The 20,128-nt window shown below is 41.7% G+C and overlaps 1 protein-coding gene across 8 annotated transcripts in view; it reads left to right on the top strand.

Moving 5' to 3' along the window:
* The first annotated feature begins 3,801 nt into the window (after positions 1 to 3,801).
* The window catches only part of NAP1L1 (nucleosome assembly protein 1 like 1), a 47,997-nt gene continuing 31,670 nt past the window's right edge, over positions 3,802 to 20,128 (top strand). For 5 of the 8 annotated variants that reach the window (XR_015295279.1, XR_015295278.1, XM_086918060.1 and 2 more), the window contains exons 1-6: positions 3,882 to 4,015; positions 14,175 to 14,208; positions 15,114 to 15,202; positions 15,365 to 15,467; positions 16,996 to 17,137; positions 17,958 to 18,038. Coding sequence is in view for 6 of the 8 variants with exons in the window: in XM_086918060.1 (XP_086774186.1) it covers positions 14,192 to 14,208; positions 15,114 to 15,202; positions 15,365 to 15,467; positions 16,996 to 17,137; positions 17,958 to 18,038 (432 nt within the window). In the remaining 2 variants the exon portion in view is untranslated. Of the gene's footprint in view, positions 4,016 to 14,174; positions 14,209 to 15,113; positions 15,203 to 15,364; positions 15,468 to 16,995; positions 17,138 to 17,957; positions 18,039 to 20,128 lie in introns of all 8 variants that reach the window. The other 3 variants (XM_086918051.1, XM_086918057.1, XM_086918053.1) reach the window with 3 other exon arrangements.

Here is a 20,128-nt window from a genome sequence, read left to right as displayed (position 1 = left end):
ATTTACTGGGCACCTCTGCAGCAGGTGCCTTAACTCCATAAAATATTTTAAGATGCATACTTTTCAGCCAATTAAGCAGAACAGGTATACTGCCATGCTTCTCCTCGTTGCCAATTTCTTTGTAGAAGGGTTGAAAAAAATAAATGTATTAGTTGAGGCCCAGATTTTGCTTCAGGATTGCGCCACTTTTTTGGCACAACCCTGACACCAAATATAATTTGTTAAATCTCATAATGCCCTTAAATATATTCATGATATCCCAGATAAACAGATGTGTGAGGTCTTAATATCTGATGTCACTTCCAGTGAGGTCACTTTCTCCGATGTGGCGAAGGTTGACCATGTGATATCGGGTGCCTACGCTGTGACAATGCAACACCAACAGTTTTATCAATAAGTTATGGTCTTGCTTGTGTTGCCAAGTAGCCTTCAGGCTCGGGTACACAAACCTGCGCTGGCTCTTTAATTCGCTACCACGTGATCTCCACATGCCTGCTGTAATGTTGCAACGCCACTGATGGGATAGTGCTAGACACGAATTATGCTTACCACCTAATTTCTGTTAGTCGTGTGCTGAATGATGGTTTTTATGCGTGGCGTGTGTATGAATAAACGTAATCATACATTGATTTGTCTCGAGATTTATACATACATACATTTTTATCTTGAATGATTGCTTGATAAGTTCGACTTGTACTCGCCAGGTTGCTTAGAAATAACGACTTAGTGTAAAGTATAACTTTTGTTTTAACTTATTGGTCTCTGTGGGTTCTCTTTTCTGCTGTTTATTTCTCTTAAAGTTTCCATAATGACTGTATTAAACAGAATATTGCAAATATTTTCAAACTCCGCTCATTCAGCGCAAGTTCAGATGGAATGCTCTGAGCTGCAAAGCAGTTGGGGAGTTTAAGATATATTTAGTGAAAGGCCCTATCTCCTAGAAATGGAGTGTAGTTTTGGTGGTGGGGGCTTCCAGAGGCATCCACAAATAACGTGGTAGCCAACACATTTTAGGTATTTGAAGAGCTTTACTTATTCTTATAAACATTGTTAGCTTTGCCCAGGGCTAGCCATGTGTTCGCGTCCGTAATGTCACGTTAATTGTCGACCCGAGTCTTCAGGTCAAACTTGTTATTCATTCTGGTAACTGGGCAGAATTAGTGAAAGTATACAGCTGTGACTGTGATTACTGGTAAAGCTGCTCTAGCAAGGTAATAGGAGTGTCTTCATTTTGAATCATGAGACGCAAAAGCAGGACAACTAGAATGCATCAACATAACTTCCAGTCATTGACTTTGATAGGTTCCATCTTTGTACTCTAAGATCACGTGGAGCTTAACTTCTGTTCGCACCTTTTTTCATGTGTTAATTAAAATCAAATCTGCGCGTAAACGGCTACAGAAACCACAAGTGTTTTTGACCTTTTGGGTGGTTAATGTTTTAATGTAGTGTAGCGTAGATGACTGTTCGATTCTCTCGTTCTTTAAACTTTAATAGTTCTGCTTACCCTAGCAAATGTATATGAAATGCGTTTTCAGTTTGAAAGCGCTAGCTTGTGGGTTGCTGAACGCATTCTGTAATGGCATTGTCTAAAAATGCACTGCAATCATCGGGTGTTGCTGAGGTAGGCATCGTACTTGTTATAACTTGAAGTCGGCTGGGGATTTTCAATATGTGGCCATGGTCCTAGTTCAGAAAATATGGATTAGTTAACTGGATAGAAGTGTCCAATTTCCTAATGCTAGTAATAAGATGAAGCATACGCGCAGTAGCCCTTGAATAAGAAATGCACGCACTGTTCGGTAGTGCTGCAGTTCTTTTGCAACATAGATCTCTTTGGCGTGACGTTTGGTAAATGAAGGCTCGAACTAATACGATCTTACAGGTTGTCTCATGGGTGAAAGGTGCAAGTCACATTGAGAAGGGCATGTTAGTTTGAATTATTGGGCAGTAATTTACGTGTATCACCAGTTGCTGAAACGGAAGGTTACTTAGTAGTTTTGTTGTGCAACAATGTTCTCAAAAGGCAAACATGAATGTCTATTAACATCCTCATGACTAGCATTGTTGACCTACCATCTTTATCAAAAATGATCAGACAATGTTGTCCCTGCATACCTTAACAGTTTTCTATTTGCTGTTCTAAAAATGTATGTGGAGTGGTTCTAGGGCTAGAGGATCTTTACTGGAGTTGCCTGGAACCTCACACTTAAATGTAAATGCCGCAGAGGGGAAACAAAGGCACACATGTTGTTATCTTTTCACAGGTACTTAAGAGACGCATGCTTTTGCCAGTCCCTGTATATAAGAGATGCATGCACTATAAGAATGTCAACTGTATTATTCTGTCCCAGTATTTTCACAAATAACTCAATTACATAAATGTCAATGCCACTATTTGATTTATTTTATAGCGCTACGCAGCCCAATGCAGGGTGTCAGAGCTCTTTACGTAACACACACATTATACATTGTCAATAAATAATGTACATGTGTAAATCAATGTACAAGATGGGATACATGAGACAGGTTGTTAAGGTTTAGGTGCCACATGTCCTTCGTAACTCACTATGCTATATTACAAGGATTCAAATGTATATACTGCAGGTAACAAGGGATCTCTGTGTTCAAAGCAGTAACCCATTTACTTATCTACATAATATAAGAATCTGTCATCTGCATGTTGTAGTATCCCTTTTAGGTTACATCATTTGAATTGTTATGTTTCTTATGTGTTCTATATTCTATTTCTCCTTGAGATTAAACTACTTCTACTTCAAGACTTGGTCTCCCAATTACTTCACATGTCACATGAATTGCTTTGCAGGACACATTAACCTTCTTTACTACTTTGATTCAAATGTGAGACTTCACAAAACACAATGCATTAACCTCCGGAGTTATCTCACCATTATTATTATTTCCTGAGATTTACTGGGCACCTCTGCAGCAGGTGCCTTAACTCCATAAAATATTTTAAGATGCATACTTTTCAGCCAATTAAGCAGAACAGGTATACTGCCATGCTTCTCCTCGTTGCCAATTTCTTTGTAGAAGGGTTGAAAAAAATAAATGTATTAGTTGAGGCCCAGATTTTGCTTCAGGATTGCGCCACTTTTTTGGCACAACCCTGACACCAAATATAATTTGTTAAATCTCATAATGCCCTTAAATATATTCATGATATCCCAGATAAACAGATGTGTGAGGTCTTAATATCTGATGTCACTTCCAGTGAGGTCACTTTCTCCGATGTTGCGCGTCGTGACATCATTTGCTGTGATGGCACGCGTCATGATTTCACTTGCATACTGCCTAACCTGTTTAGTCCCCCCCCCCACTATTTTTTAAGGACCTGTGCCCTGAGCAGAAGTGTGAGATTAAATTAAAAGTATTCTAACTCTTCTGCAGGATCAAGTGCTCGCATGAAATGCATATTTTCCACAGTTTTAATGTAAAGAAAATCATGATTTTATTAAAAAAGGCACGGAGGCTAATATTAGAGATTAAAGGAAAGTAATAAAAGGGATATGCATAATGTTGGCCTCCGGGCCTTTGACATAAAATTCTATATGTGGGAAGGCCATGACATAATCACGTCTTCTCGCTAGAAGATCAAAGTGTTTCCTTAGTTTACTATCTATTAAATGCTAACTAAACAAGGGACCTCTGTCAGAGCCTATTCTATTTGAGCATGCAGTAACTCCCGCCTCCTGCATATCCGGCTACCTGCTCTAAGAGTAGCAGTTGGTCAATCTAAGCAGCTAGGAGAGAGCTGGAACTAGGTTTCGGCAGGCGCGCGGTCCGCAAGTTTCTGGCGGGCACGAGCGCGTTGTCCCGGCGACTGGCGGCAGAGGCGGGGTGCGACGTGATGACGCCATGTATATGAGCGTGAGCGGCGGGACGTCCGTTCCTTTTTTTGCCGCCATCCGAGGGGCGCCTCCTCTTGTCTCTCGCGCGCTGCCGCCCTGAGTCACTGCGCAGCTCGCCCGGCTTCAGCCGCCACCGTTTCCCGGTAAGCAGGGAGTGGGCGAGCGTGAGCGGCGGCCTGGCGGGCGTCGGACAGCGCGCGCCGCCGTCTAACCCTGATCCATAACTGTTCACGTACAGCCGACATCCGGGGTGGTGGAATTCCGCGCCACTGGGCCTGACCGGTGGGGAGGGGGAAAGAGGCTGTTTCCTGGCCGTTAAGAAGTAGGCCCTGGTAGTCCGGGACTTTGTTCAGGCAGGGGCTTTCTTTAGAGGCAGAGGGAAAGGTATCTCCACTGGGGGTTGCGTGACTGCAAGCCCATGTGTGATGGCATCTTTACGCCTCGGAGGCCCCAGGCGGGGCGCCCTTAGCGTTACTTGGAGCAGTGACACTATTGACAGGTAGCATCTGTTCGCGCACCTGGCGGAAATAGGGGTGTTAGTTGTTAGGTTGCAGTGGGCCTGCCTGCATCATATTGTCATGTTGCTCGTAATGTTACAGAAGGTCTAATTGCTATAAGACCGAGGGGGCGATGGATGGGTGAGTGATCAGTACAGAGGTGGCAGATAGGTCTCGTGTCACGGCAAAGGGGCACTGACTATTTTGCTTTACGCGCTGGGCCTCTGTTGCTGGGTATTCTTGTCTTCTCTGCTGCTTCCCTTTTCCTCCAGTGTCGCGAGTTCCACGGGAGTGGGCGCTGCCAGAAAGAGGGGTCCTCACTGCACGTGTTTGACTCCTCTGCCGCAAGGGTCGGTAGTGCCCATTTGTTTCCAGGTCGCGATGCAAAGTAGGCGTAGGCCTTTCAAAGTTTCATGCTCTTGACTCCTCTGCCAGCTGGAGTCATTGCAACAGTTTTGTGTGTTCTCGGTATCAAGTGTGGTTTTGCCCTCTATCGTGTAATTTTTAAATAAACATAAATGCACTTTTATTTTATCGATAGTGTACGTTGAAGCAGGATTCTCACTCCCACCTTTCTGTTAGCAGTTGGATATTGTTTATTATGCTGGATGGTCGTGGTGATAGGAGTAAAGATAGTTAGGGTACCTTTAGAAGTATTTGAAGGAACGTTTAGATGAGTTTCGTCTCGATTTTTTAATTTTTATTTTCGTTTCATCGTGGCGAAGGTTGACCATGTGATATCGGGTGCCTACGCTGTGACAATGCAACACCAACAGTTTTATCAATAAGTTATGGTCTTGCTTGTGTTGCCAAGTAGCCTTCAGGCTCGGGTACACAAACCTGCGCTGGCTCTTTAATTCGCTACCACGTGATCTCCACATGCCTGCTGTAATGTTGCAACGCCACTGATGGGATAGTGCTAGACACGAATTATGCTTACCACCTAATTTCTGTTAGTCGTGTGCTGAATGATGGTTTTTATGCGTGGCGTGTGTATGAATAAACGTAATCATACATTGATTTGTCTCGAGATTTATACATACATACATTTTTATCTTGAATGATTGCTTGATAAGTTCGACTTGTACTCGCCAGGTTGCTTAGAAATAACGACTTAGTGTAAAGTATAACTTTTGTTTTAACTTATTGGTCTCTGTGGGTTCTCTTTTCTGCTGTTTATTTCTCTTAAAGTTTCCATAATGACTGTATTAAACAGAATATTGCAAATATTTTCAAACTCCGCTCATTCAGCGCAAGTTCAGATGGAATGCTCTGAGCTGCAAAGCAGTTGGGGAGTTTAAGATATATTTAGTGAAAGGCCCTATCTCCTAGAAATGGAGTGTAGTTTTGGTGGTGGGGGCTTCCAGAGGCATCCACAAACAACGTGGTAGCCAACACATTTTAGGTATTTGAAGAGCTTTACTTATTCTTATAAACATTGTTAGCTTTGCCCAGGGCTAGCCATGTGTTCGCGTCCGTAATGTCACGTTAATTGTCGACCCGAGTCTTCAGGTCAAACTTGTTATTCATTCTGGTAACTGGGCAGAATTAGTGAAAGTATACAGCTGTGACTGTGATTACTGGTAAAGCTGCTCTAGCAAGGTAATAGGAGTGTCTTCATTTTGAATCATGAGACGCAAAAGCAGGACAACTAGAATGCATCAACATAACTTCCAGTCATTGACTTTGATAGGTTCCATCTTTGTACTCTAAGATCACGTGGAGCTTAACTTCTGTTCGCACCTTTTTTCATGTGTTAATTAAAATCAAATCTGCGCGTAAACGGCTACAGAAACCACAAGTGTTTTTGACCTTTTGGGTGGTTAATGTTTTAATGTAGTGTAGCGTAGATGACTGTTCGATTCTCTCGTTCTTTAAACTTTAATAGTTCTGCTTACCCTAGCAAATGTATATGAAATGCGTTTTCAGTTTGAAAGCGCTAGCTTGTGGGTTGCTGAACGCATTCTGTAATGGCATTGTCTAAAAATGCACTGCAATCATCGGGTGTTGCTGAGGTAGGCATCGTACTTGTTATAACTTGAAGTCGGCTGGGGATTTTCAATATGTGGCCATGGTCCTAGTTCAGAAAATATGGATTAGTTAACTGGATAGAAGTGTCCAATTTCCTAATGCTAGTAATAAGATGAAGCATACGCGCAGTAGCCCTTGAATAAGAAATGCACGCACTGTTCGGTAGTGCTGCAGTTCTTTTGCAACATAGATCTCTTTGGCGTGACGTTTGGTAAATGAAGGCTCGAACTAATACGATCTTACAGGTTGTCTCATGGGTGAAAGGTGCAAGTCACATTGAGAAGGGCATGTTAGTTTGAATTATTGGGCAGTAATTTACGTGTATCACCAGTTGCTGAAACGGAAGGTTACTTAGTAGTTTTGTTGTGCAACAATGTTCTCAAAAGGCAAACATGAATGTCTATTAACATCCTCATGACTAGCATTGTTGACCTACCATCTTTATCAAAAATGATCAGACAATGTTGTCCCTGCATACCTTAACAGTTTTCTATTTGCTGTTCTAAAAATGTATGTGGAGTGGTTCTAGGGCTAGAGGAATTGGGTCTATTTTCAATGAATGCCTTAATGCATATATCGCCAGCTAAAGTCAGTTCATCATGACTTGCTGACTAAGCTAGCTCCACTTCACACACCTGACTTATTTCTTTTTAACTTTTCGGAACCTGTTTTGGCCTGCCAAGAAATGCTTGAGGATTTGCCAGTTTGCTGTGTGAAGACAGCCAGGTTCTGCAGCCATATTGACATTTCCATTGTGTTAATGGAGGCTTGCATTGCTATAGGCCGTTCACTAGGCACTTTAATTCACAACATCTCTTTGAAATCCCAATGCTTTTAAGAAAAGGGCTGCAATATCAATGTAGACTTTTTTCAATTGTTTAAAGCCGGATTTGCTTTTTATTTGCTAGCACCTGGAATGTGAAAGGTTATGATTTAGGCCTAAAGTCTGGCATTGTCTTGAATCTCAACTTCTGTTTTGACATCCAGAGAATCTGGTTTAGAGTAGTAAGTGTTCTCCATTGATCTTTCTATGTTGCTCTTCGGTAAAATATCCACGATTCCTCAAATTAAAGTTACTTCGGGAAGCCCAGAAGGAAACATTCGTAAGTCAAAACTGAGTCAGACAGCCCTTCTGAAATGTTTTGGCATAGATCGATTTTTAAGGAACGGGACCGATTTACAGAGATTTAATTAACAAGTCAGGTAAATTAGTTGCCGGTGTAACACAATACTACTTGAGTGTCCCCAAGGCACATAGAAATAAGGGTTTCCTTGATCAGTAGCTAGAATTTCGATGGCAATTCAAAATGGTTCAAGAGATGATTTCCCCTAAGGCATCAAGTACGAATCGTAACCCAACCCAACCAAAAAAAAGAGCATCTTTGAGTTCTGACTGTAACACCAGAATACCTCCATGATCTTGTAATACAGCTGAACTCTTAAATTATTTCTGTTCCTTAAACTCTATCCAATACTACATAAGTAGGCACAGTACAGTTTCTTGACCATGAGCTATTGTTGGTTGTGCATACAAAAAACTACCTTCGAATTACAGAAAAGCTTCATTTCATACCATGCCAAGTGTCAATAAGAAATGCCAGCTTGTTAGAGCACTAGTTTGGGATACTTTCAGAAGTTGAAATTAGATGTTTTGCAATTCCAATTGTTTTTAAAACATGTTTATATAGATTGTATGCTCTGCAGGCCTCTTTAGTACATTCACCAAGTGGATAGACTGAACGAAGATAATACTGATGAGTTAAATTGTCGGGTTTATTTTGTTTTTGCCCTGGGAGAAGATACTTCACAATCATTTCGCCTTCCTTCTACAGCATTAGTGTGAATTCCTGGGCTCTATGCCTTTAAACCTCCCAAAAGCCTAGATCTTAAACTAACTTACTACTTTGCATACTTATGATAGGACAGTTTCTGGAACACACACAACAGTCAAATTTTCACACCCTGTAGCCGGGAAAATACAGAGATGGTGGTCTCATAGGCTCGCACTTGATTATTCAGAAGAGAACTGGTCTAACATACTGCAGAAACCTGATAAAAAAAAATCTGAGGGATGCCCAGCTGAAGGTTCGGTTTTTGCCAAAGTCTCCTTAGGTGACACTGGTCTACTCGATAATCACAAAGAAAGAGGTCCGTCCCTCTTGTCGCACCAATATCCGTTATTTCCTTCACTTATCACTCACCTCATGGTCAGACCTACTCTTTCATTCTCTCAATCCTACAATACAAGATCAAAAGATCATGGCTATACTTCGTCTGAGGTCAGTTATTTCTTTTATTAGACCCGTATATTTAAGTTTAAATCTTCTGTGGGGCATTAATGTCTCCCTTTACAACCATTGGTTAAATCCATCTTGTTTCGCTCACCATGCCACCTCAGTTTGGACCCCAGTCATTTGTAAATCAGTCTTGACCCTGCTCCCCGTGGGAACAGTCCAGCGAAAAGACCAGGAGCCTACTGGACAATAAGCATTCTGGGACAAGTTTCAGGGTATCTCCCCTCATCAGCCTGGCTAACTTGAGTGCAGTGGCATAGCAAGCTCGGGACCCATGCCGGAGCATACCCTTCCCACTTAGGATGCCAGTAGCAACACAGAGATGTGGGTTAATACTTTTATTATTTTTTTTGCTCAAGTCTTGACCTGCTCCCCATGGGAAGAGCCAGCCTGAGTACTTGCACCCACAGCCCATTTTACCTAGGATCACAAGCAGGAAGTAAAGTCAGAAATTTGTATAGCGCGCTACTCACCCAGAGGGTCTCAGGCGCTTAAGGGAAAGGGGTTTGTTACTGATCGAATAACCAAGTCTTGAGTTGCTTCCTGAATGAGAGGGGGTTCTGGGTGAGACTGAGGTGAGAGGGGAGGGAATTCCAGGTCTTGGCCGCCAGGTAAGAGAAGAATCTTCATCCCATGGTGGCTTTTCGGATGCGTGGGATCACGGCGAGGGCTAGGTTGGCCGAACGTAGTTGGCGGGTGGGGGTGTAGAAGGATAGGCAATTGTTGTAGCTGGGTCCTAGGTTGTGGAGGGCCTTGTGTGCGTGAGGAGACGGAACACGATTATCTTGCTGATAGGAAGCCAGTGCATGTCTCTCAGGTGTTCTGATATGTGGTTGTGTCAAGGTATGTCCAGGATGAGTCGGGCGGAGGCGTTTTGAATGCGTTAAAGTCTTTTCTGCAGTTTGGCTGTGGTTCCGGTGTAGAGGGTGTTACCGTAGTCTAGTCGGCTGGTGACAAGTGCTTGGGTGACCATTTTCCTAGCTTCGGTGGGGATCCATCGGAAGATCTTTCGGAGCATGCGTAGGATGTTAAAACATGATGATGAGACGGCGTTGACTTGTTTGGTCATGGATAGGGAGGAGTCTAGGATGAATCCTAAGGTGTGAGCATGGTCTGTTGGTATGGGTGCGCTGCCTAGTGCCGGGGGCCACCATGAGTCGTCCCAGGCAGAGGTGGATGTTCCTAGGATGAGGACTTCCGTCTTGTCCGAGTTCAGTTTTAGGCGGCTGTTCTTCATCCATTTGGCTACGTCGAATGGCAGTATGTTGAAGGGCAATTCAAAGTCAAAAGCCTTATGGGCATCCAAGGAGACAATGACTGGTGGCACTGCCCCTCTCTCCCCATCAGATTGCTGTTGCTTTATCGTGCCTGTAAAGAGTGAACTTAGTCTATTTGTGGGGTGCAAACCCATTTTGGTCTGGCTGGACTAAGTCTAAATCACTTTCCATAGCTTATTAGCCAAGGCCTTGTCTAGAATTTGTCTGTATTTAAGTGAGATTTGTCCAAGAGTCCCATTTGTCCACTGTTTCCCTGGTTTGGGTATTGGTATCCCCTTCGCCATTAAGTCTCTGGGGAGTTCACCTTTCTGCTGGGCTACCATGTAAAGCTTATGTAACGGGCCTTCCATTCTAGAGGACATTGCTTCATGAATTCCACTTGGGAGGCCGATCTGGCATGGGGCTTTCTTGTTTTGTAGCTGAGCACTGTCTACCTTGTGCTAGTTCTGGTCTGCTTCCAGCCCTAGAGCTTAGTTTCACCAGTTTTCTGCATGGAGTCATGGACTACGTCCTGCAAAGCTGACCCTTGGGCAGGTACCCTTCCAAAGTAGAACTCCTGTATGTATTTTACCGTTACTGCTGATATTGCTTCACTTACAATGGCCATCTTGTAGAGCCTAGAATCTCACCAATGTGTATTCTGCCGGTGTCCTGAGATTGCTGAGCCATGCTAGTTCACCTGACTTATTTCCCGCTTCCTTCACATCATTCGTTGTTGGGCTAGGTGAGCTTGTTTAATTTTGTGTAACAGGGAGCTGTATTCTTCGTTTACTATCTGGTTTGGGCAAGTTTCCTCTATTTCCCAGAGTTTCCTTTCTGCCTCCGAGCATTCAAACCCGGTCTTTCATCTCCTACTTTTTCAGAACTTCCCCTCCTCCACTGCTTCCCCCATCTGATGGTGTCTGAGTCAATGTTCTACAAAGTATAATTCTGTATCTTTATGTAGCTGCTCTGATCAACTTCAGTGATTAATTAGGTGACAGGCTTCCATACCATTCACGTTTTCCCCTTTGGTTTGGTGATTCTGTGGTAGTCGATGGGCAGTAGTCCAATATTCCCCATGCCCTATATTCCTTATCTTTAAATATATGGAGCGTTGGCAATGTTGTAAAAAATCGGAGTATGCATGTTGTGTTCCTGAATCCTATTGGGTATTCTCATACACTACACTTGCAAGCTAACTTATAACTGATAGTATGTGCTTGTAGAGGATCAAGTTGAAGATGGGTGCTTATTTTTAGGGGTTCCACGGGAAGGGAGACTGCACATCTGCAGCATGGTGCTGTAATTAAAACCAATAGACAAAACATTTGTTTGGTATAATCTATTAGTGCAACGAGACTGGCTAGAGCTATTCAACCTGATTATCTAATTAGTAATACATTAATTGGCTGAATTAAGTAGGGTATTGGCTGCTAATAAGCCATTTTCCTGATAAGGGCCTTCGGTCTCTGGTTTAAGAAATTAATTCATTTGAAGACGGCAAGTCAAACATTTTTTCCATACACTAATTACTAGGTGCGCAATACCCAGTTATTTGGAATACTGTTGTCCAAGCTGGTTGGAGGTCTTAAAGTTAATTTTTTTTGCTTCGAGAGCTTGGCGCACCTTGAATAGTTTTAGAGCATCTTAATCTACTTGATATGGCTGTGATCACCTTGTTTTTGGGCTGTCTTGAATGATTAACATGAGCACGCTAAGGAGAAAGGTGGAGCCGTTGCTTGTATTAAATCCTTGATATTGTAAACAATGGCCAAAACTTTAAGTTACTACTTTCAGGTTGCTGGTGGTTAGACACAGAGTTTCTTTTCCGTAGCCCTGATCTTCAGCCAAGAAGATTTCCTGTTATTTACATTGTCAGATATATACAGAAGGCTTAATTCCATACATTAAGGTGTAGTATTGGACCTGGCCTATTGATGATTGGCTTTAAACTACAGTTTACATTTATCTGTAGTGTATTAGGGTAAGCATGGCTGAGGAACTGTCCTTGTAAACCATGAATTGTTTGCGTGTGAATATTTGTCTTGTCAGTTTTACAAAGACACGCTTGCTATTTACTTTAGGCACTAAATGGGCATTAAATGTCTTACAGTAGAACATCTTGTGTGCCACATGCATTGTAGATGTGTATAGTGCTGTAACTAAAGTGAATGTGTGCTCCATGTTTGAGCTGTTATACAGCAAATGGAAAATGTTATGCAGTCATGTTCCAACTACATGAATGTAGTCCAGGGCAATAAACTAGCAAGGAAATTTAAAGTGATGCTGCACACTTGGTGACTGTATTATGCTGCGGTGTAATTTTCACACACTAACAGGATCTTTGCACAGATTTCACCTTTGTACCAGTTTAATACCTGTATTGAGTAACGAAAGTGACTTGTCCTTTGATAAAAGGTGTACATTTTTTTAGTAATATTTGAGCTGGAAATTATAGGAGACCTGCAAAATTTGTAGTAGATAATGCAATTACGTGGCAGATGTTACAATAAGTATGCAATAATGTGTTGCTGCTTGCGTGTTTAAGCCGGTCAACCTGTTCATTTGATGTGGAATTTTACCATAGTAATATCTGACTATAAGCAAAATATTGCTTTTTTTCACTAAGTGAAACGCACAAGATGGACGGAATGTTGCACATTGGCAAAACACTCACTCCCAGTCACAGATCTGGGTTAAATCCATCGTTATTTTGCTCACCCCGCCACCCTAGTTAAGACATCGCCAGATGCAAATCAGTCTTGACCCTGTGCCTCATGGGAGCAGTCCAGCCCAAACTGCCAAGCCATGTCTTCCCTGGACCGGAATTAAGCATCCTAGGACCGGTTTCTGGCTATCAGCCATCATCAGCCAGGATAGCTTGACTCTAGTGGCATAGTGAGCACGGGACCCACGTCTGGGCATACCCTTCCACATAGGGAGAACAGTAAAACACACAAGATGATGGACGTAATGTTGCACATTGGCAAAACAATCACCCCCAGTCAGATCTGGGTTTAATCCATCGTTGTTTTGCTGGGTCCTGTTCAGCCTGGACTGTTCCCATGAGGCACAGGGTCAAGACTGATTTGCATATCGCCATATCTGAACTGGGGTGGTGTGGTGAGCAAAATGATGGATTAAACCCAGATCTGTGACTGGGGGTGAAAGAATGTGCAACATTCCGTCCATCTTGTAATTTTGTTTTTCCCTGGGTGGTCTTGTTTAATATATACTTAATAGTCCCACTGTAGAAGTGGGGTGTGTGGTTAGCTTTAGGTTGATACCTATCTTTGAAAAACTGAGCTGCAAATCTTAATCAAATTCCAGTCGTGGTGGTTCCACATTTTTATGGTACTGGTTAGAGCGATTCCTTCACAGAGTGGGAGAGGGCCAACCTAGTCGTGTTCTCCCAAAGAATATCCATACACAAGGGCAACAGGTGAAAACAGTAGGTCCTACCAGGAAATCAAAATATTTTAGAGCAGACACCTCACCTACTAAATAGTGACATGCTTAAACTGCCCACATCCATACTCTGGTAGTACCACCAGGGTGGACTCAACCACGAATGGGAGTTCTTATACAAGGTATCTTTCTGGATGAAGCAGGGATCCAGTTGTCCTAAAAAGGCCTCGATGTATACCAAAAACGTGACTATTACCCTGATACCATGGGCATTTGTAAAAACAAGTACATGGTTCTAATTGAGTAATATTTTCTCAATCACCCCTTATTTATAGCAACCTGTTTCAGCCCTCGTCCAGCTAGTGGGTCTAGGGGCTTTCTTGAGGGTTGCCTGTGTCCCTGCATTTCTGTACATGCATTCCATGGTCATCAATGAGTTGTAAGGCTCCTGCCTAAATATCGGCCCTTCCAATTTCAGAGGTAGCTTATCTTGTCGTTTCAGGGGGTCATGTGTCTGGCAGGGGGGTATCATCCTGTAGTCGTACTCGATACAATTCTGTTTACATGTGGATGTGCTTCTGAGCAGGTGTAAACATTTCTAAAAAATTAGCTGGGTCCACACTGGAGTGGCATGGTGAGCAAAAAGCAATGGATTTACGCCCAGATCTCTACTGGGGGTAGTTTTTTACATTAACCATTCGTCTATCAATTTTTGCTGCTTGTGTTCAAGCACAAGCTGTGGCATCTGTATTTCGTAGGTTTTGAAAAGTACTAAAACGATAAGGGTCTAAAATGGATTTGTTCATTTTCTAGGTGTTAAGAACATCAACATGGCAGACCTAGACAAGTGAGTACACTTTCTCTAATTGTGCTTTTGGTAGAACACGCTTAACACTTTTGGGAGTTATTAGTATGATTTGGGTCAACTTTGGAGAAAGTTTAACGGATTGTATTGCAATTTCAGTACAGAGATGCCTGGTTGCATCCCAAGTAGTTACCAGCCGGGGGTTTTGGTACAACTTGAACTGTTTTACAGATGTGTAGCTATGAATAAATTCAATTTCACCATTTCATAAACTTACTGTTAACTCTTGTTGTACCCTCATTGATGTGATCTGTTGTATCTGTACAATTGCAGCCTAGAACGCGGAGAATATTGTGAATAAAACAAGCCTTTTGTAACTTCTGCTTAGTGATGGGTAATGTTTGTTTGCAATTTGATTAGACAATGGCTGGCTGTACTGTTTTAAGTATGTTGTCATTAAAACTTTAACTAGGTTTTTTTCTAGATTGTATTGGGCTTATAAAGTAGTGGCTACTAGTCTTGAATGTTGCATAGTGGAGGAGCTGCTTCAAATTACATGTGAGCGTCTAGATTTAGGACAGTGTTATGTATCGTTGGATCAACGGGTTGTAGAGGTATCCCACATTGGATTGTACTGGATGAGGTCCTAGTTTCTCATGATCTCCTGGCCCCCATTTAAATAGGGTAACAACCTACACCTTTGTGAAATTTCTATTTTTGGAAAGTAGAGGGAGATCGAATGCACTTGTGTGTACAGTAGCAGTGATTCATTTAGAATACTAAGTGACACTTTGAATTACGTTTGCACAAGCTGGTAAGGTTGTGAAGTGCTTTTTGACTGCATGGACAATAAATAGTTCCTCGATTACTTGACAGCTGATGTGTATTCCTTTTTGGTACTGTTCATTTAAATTCATGAGTTAAGCACAGTAATGTCTATCCACTAGCAAAGAGCAGGCTGAGCTTGACCAACAAGACATGGAAGACGTTGAGGAAGTAGAAGATGAAGAAACTGGTGAAGATGCAAACAGCAAAGGTATGCTAAAACAGTAAAGTGGGATTCTGGTCTTTAAAAATCTTTGGCAGTTTGACACTCGCAAGCGCTGCTCTATATGGGCATGTGATTCTTTAAGGGAGGGAATAAATGTAAACTGTGTGCATACATACTCAAAATAAGTCATTTCTTTTCTTACCTCAGCTCGTCAGCTGACTGTACAGATGATGCAAAATCCCCAGATTCTTGCAGCCCTTCAAGAGCGATTGGATGGTCTAGTAGGCACGTCAACAGGATACATAGAAAGGCAAGATATGTACTGTAATCAATCTCTGCAGATGTATTTATAACAGTTTCCTAGTAAACTAGGTACATGTCTAGTATTTGGTTTTGATTTCCAGTTAGATACACCCTACACTTTAGATTATGAAAGCTTTTTTATCTAGTTAAAAAAAAAGATTATGCATTGGGGTTGTGACGTGGGTTTTAAGTGAAGCAGCAACCACGAGCATGTGATTTCAAGCATGAAATGCATTATTAGTAAGGCACCCTGTTTTTCGTTTTTACTGACTTTCACAGATAAATACAGACAAGAAAATAAATGTTCTGTCTGTATTTATTTTTGAATGTGGCCAAAAACGGAAATTGGGTTTCTTTTTGTGTAATTCTAAATACTGTCTGCCATGACTGCCAGGCCAATAGCTGTGTGGATTGGTAGGTAAGGGAGCTAAAGAGTATTTTTAGTAAAGCGGCTTTAACCGCAGCAAGTAAGCACAAGGTTGATACTGAAATATGCATATTTTCATAGAAGTGCATTGTTTTATCTATGGGGGGTTTACAACACTGAAACATAATAGGCATTCAAGCATAAGTGCATATTTACTATTTAAATTAATGTTGAAATATACTAATTTCAGCTTAATTTTTCCACAAAACCCAAAATATGGATAAATGCATATAAAAGTAGTCCTCCTGGCTGTGGGTGGGGTGAGAACCACCAGAGTTGGCGAGCTTGCCTGCAAAATAAGCAGGGGTGGTGGTCGTGAAGACTTGGTAAATGATGCAGCTGATTTTGAAGATTTTTGACTTGGCAAGTAGTCAAGAGTTACATCCGGGTGATGTAATCAAATTTCTTCTGGCCCTGGATGAGTCATGCTGAAACTTGTAGGATGCTCATGAGTGCCAATGTGGCCTCTGGGCAGTGCCTCCATCCAGGTGCAAGAGTATGAGGTCTTGGGAGAAAGCAGGTACCAGGTTTTCTTGTTGGCAATGTTTTGGTTGAAGTCCAGGGTAAATCCAAGCGACCAACACTTGGTGATGTTGGGGTTCAAAGCAGTCAATGTCTTTGTAATTGAGGCAGGCTTCTTCTGTATCTCTTATTCTTGGAAAATAACGGAATTCTGTCTTGGCTGGATTTAGCTTCAATTGGGTGCTGAACATCTGGTAGTGTTTGAGGTGTTGGATTTGTGAAGCAGATGAGATTATCAGTTTTATAATCTCAAACTGATCAATGTGGTTTTGTTAAGAATGACATTAACTTGCTACAGTATGGTCCGAGGTATGAGGCTTTTTTTCTTAAGTAGATAGTAGCGCAATGTTGCTTAGCTCTGGCCATTGTATTGATTGTGCCGACCAGTGTTTGTAGTGCTATTACGCCAGCATTTCTCAGAACTAAAGTGAGTCGTCCCCCCCCCCCCCCCCCCCCCCCCCAAAAGACATGAGCCATGACAGGGGCGCATTCAGTTTTGTCTTTAGTTGTTGCATGATTTTGGACTATCTAGTTTAGTGAGAATTTGCAAGAGGTTTTGTATGTAACACTCGTTTACCAATTTCAGCTTGCCTAAAGTAGTCAAAAGGCGTGTAAATGCCCTGAAGAATCTTCAAGTGAAATGTGCAAAGATCGAAGCTAAATTCTATGAAGAGGTTCACGAGTTGGAACGAAAATATGCTGCTCTTTATCAACCCTTATTTGACAAGGTATTTGGTTTCTGGCATTTTTGACTATTCACTTGCACTTTAATTTGCTTCTGGTATTTTTAACTAACATTGTAAGCCAATCTGACTTAAACATTTAAGTGTTCTGCTTACCTATAGTTCATTGTTACTACCACTAGTCTAGACCTTTTTATAAGAGGCTGAATTGCCAAGAACGAACTTCCCGTACTTAGAATAAATATCCTGGTCTACAGGCCAAGTCCAGCATATTACAACTAGACTGTTCAGTTTCAGTAGCATCATAGCTGGTGGCCAAAGTACCGTTGATAGCTTTGCCTTAACTAAGCTAATGGTAACCACTACTCGTACCTCATTTTAAACAAGGTGACTGATGTGTATTCCTATTCAATCCTATTTGTGTGGTGCTTTTAGGGATGCATTGTCATTTTAATAAAGCAAGTTATGAATTTTCTTTGCCTGTTTCTCACGGCTCACTTGTATCCTGTGCATTGCACTACAAAATAGCATAAATATGTAAATAAGTTTAATCTTGTCCAGAGAAGTTATTTCTCCAGGACTTAACTTTGGCATGCTTTAAAATGTATTAACTAGCTCAAGGCGTAGCAATAAACATCCTTGCAGTTGGTTCATTCACAAATGCTTGGTGGTGCATTTCAATTGTGCTCAGTTTAAAGTGGATCATTGCAAAGCATGCTGGTACTTTAAATTGCCTCGGTACATGGCTTGTTCAGTGTCTTGATATCCTTGTTCTGGGATTGCATACCATTACATATTACGTAGGTAGTCATTACTGTGTAATTATGTATGGGTTATTGTACTCTAAACTAGTTTAATCTTTCAGCGTAGCGAAATAATCAATGCAGTTTACGAGCCCACAGAAGAAGAATGTGAATGGAAAGCAGATGAAGAGGAAGAACTTTCAGTGAGTACTTGTAGTAAGAATGTAGTTATTTCTATATCCACCCAAGTGCATATATCCATCCTCTGTCAACAAGCAGGTAGTTCACTGATCTCATTACTAACAACCAGTTAACTTGTCTGTTCTCTCCACAATTGTCGTCTAATTCACCCAGGTTCTCTTCCCATGCTGACCTTGGGGGACCCAGTAGGTCTGGGTAATTGTTTAATTTCCTATAGATCAGAGGCACTCTGTCAATGCATGTCAATATCCGGTCCTCTGGAGGTGAGCGCTCTGGTATCTGCTCGTCCTCAATCAGGTGGCAGTGCAGGGCATGCCCTAGCTGGAAATACCAATATTGTGGCCATTTCTGCAGCAGAACTCTTATGAGTCCCGCGTGATATAGCCCCTTAACGTCTAACCCGCTCCTGACAGTCCTGGGCCAGTCGGTCTCCCCTGACAGAGGGTATATTACTGACTTGAACCAGTTGATCTTATAACCGGAGTGATCCCCAAAAATGCAAAACGCCTGCATAATCATAACAATGGAGTACTGGGGACATGCGATGTACGAAAGAACATCTGCGTGAAGATGCTCCCCTCCTATCGCCTCTATGCCCCAAATTAATGGGTCCCGTTGGTTCCAAGTTGCCAGTGGCTCAAGTGCCTGGGCATGAATCATGGGGGGGGGGGGACTGCGGACAATTGTGCAGAGTACCCGCATTTGTGTATATTCAGTAAAACATGCATGCAACTACACAAACTTTTCCTCAATATGGTCTGAACTAGATGAAGGAATGTAATTGAATAATGTTATAATTACTGTGTCATCAAGTAGTCATTTTTGTGCTAAACCTGCACACGTTAAAGAATCATTCAATAAGTACATATATACTTTGAAAGGGCATATAAGATGAATGATTAAATTGGACGAAATAAGATTAAAACAGTGTCCAACTTGCACGTACACAGTTGGTGAAAATAGTAAAAGGTTTGAATGTGCATTGGCCTACGTATCGGTTAGGCATCATAAGGTTGAGTGGAGACTGTCTCACTGTCCGCAAAAGCAGAAAATTGGATTTTAGTTTTTTTTTAGTGTTGGAACAGTTTGTCATCGTTACTTACTTCAAGGGATTGTCCACGGACACCAACTTGATTCCATGTAAGACAAATTACCACTGGTAACCTCGCAGGTAAGGGCGCTCAATATCACCAGGGATTCAAAAAAAGCTCTCAATTTAATGATGCAGCTAGGTGATAAAAGGGTGGTTACCGGACTACCCTCAAAAGCCGCACACGTGTGGAAGATTAACATTACACAATGGGAGATCTCACCTGTGGTCCAATATATCTGAATTCAAAATAAGCCTTGTAAACAGGAAAAATAGAATAGTGAATGAAAATGCACAACAGTTGTAACACCAATGGTGTAACTAAAAGTTACTGGTCACAAAAGAAGTGTCCATTCCTCAGATCCTGGTTCAAAAACTCCAACACATCCAAGTTAAGAGTCCAAAATTATTGTCCACAAACTGAAGATTTGATTGTAGAATTCTTCTTTATTCTCCATGTATCAAACTTCTATACATTCAGTTTACAGCCAACACGTGTTTCGTCTGGCTTGTCACATTAGCCAATGACTTCATCAGGGCTGTATTGTAAACCTCAGATAAATATGTATCAATCTGTTACTCCAAAGTTTCGCAATAGAAAGATAGGTAGGGGAACTAAAAGATCACACTGGTACACCCCAGTGATTTATGAGGAATGTAAAAGAGTCAACTAGGTCACCAAGGTCATCGGGTCACCATTGTGCACACCTCATTACCCAAGATCTAGTTCAGATATGAACATAGTCACCTTTCAACATAACTGAATAACATCACAGAAAATTAATCTCATCCTCTTGACTGAGAACGACCTTCTTGTCCTCTAAATAACACAAATACATCAGGTCAATAATCGTTCTAACTTAACTGAAATACCCTATCCTATTATCCTCGCTACATTATAGCCAAGTCCTAAGTCCAATTCTTGCTTATATTAAATAAGGAATCTTTCATATATTACAATAAATAAAACTCCTTTCTAAACTCACCGATGTTGTATCACCA

Source organism: Lissotriton vulgaris, chromosome 1_1, assembly GCF_964263255.1.
Source record: "Lissotriton vulgaris chromosome 1_1, aLisVul1.2, whole genome shotgun sequence".
In the NCBI taxonomy this organism is placed as follows: Eukaryota; Metazoa; Chordata; class Amphibia; order Caudata; family Salamandridae; genus Lissotriton; species Lissotriton vulgaris.
This window is presented reverse-complemented; position numbering and strand designations above follow the sequence as displayed.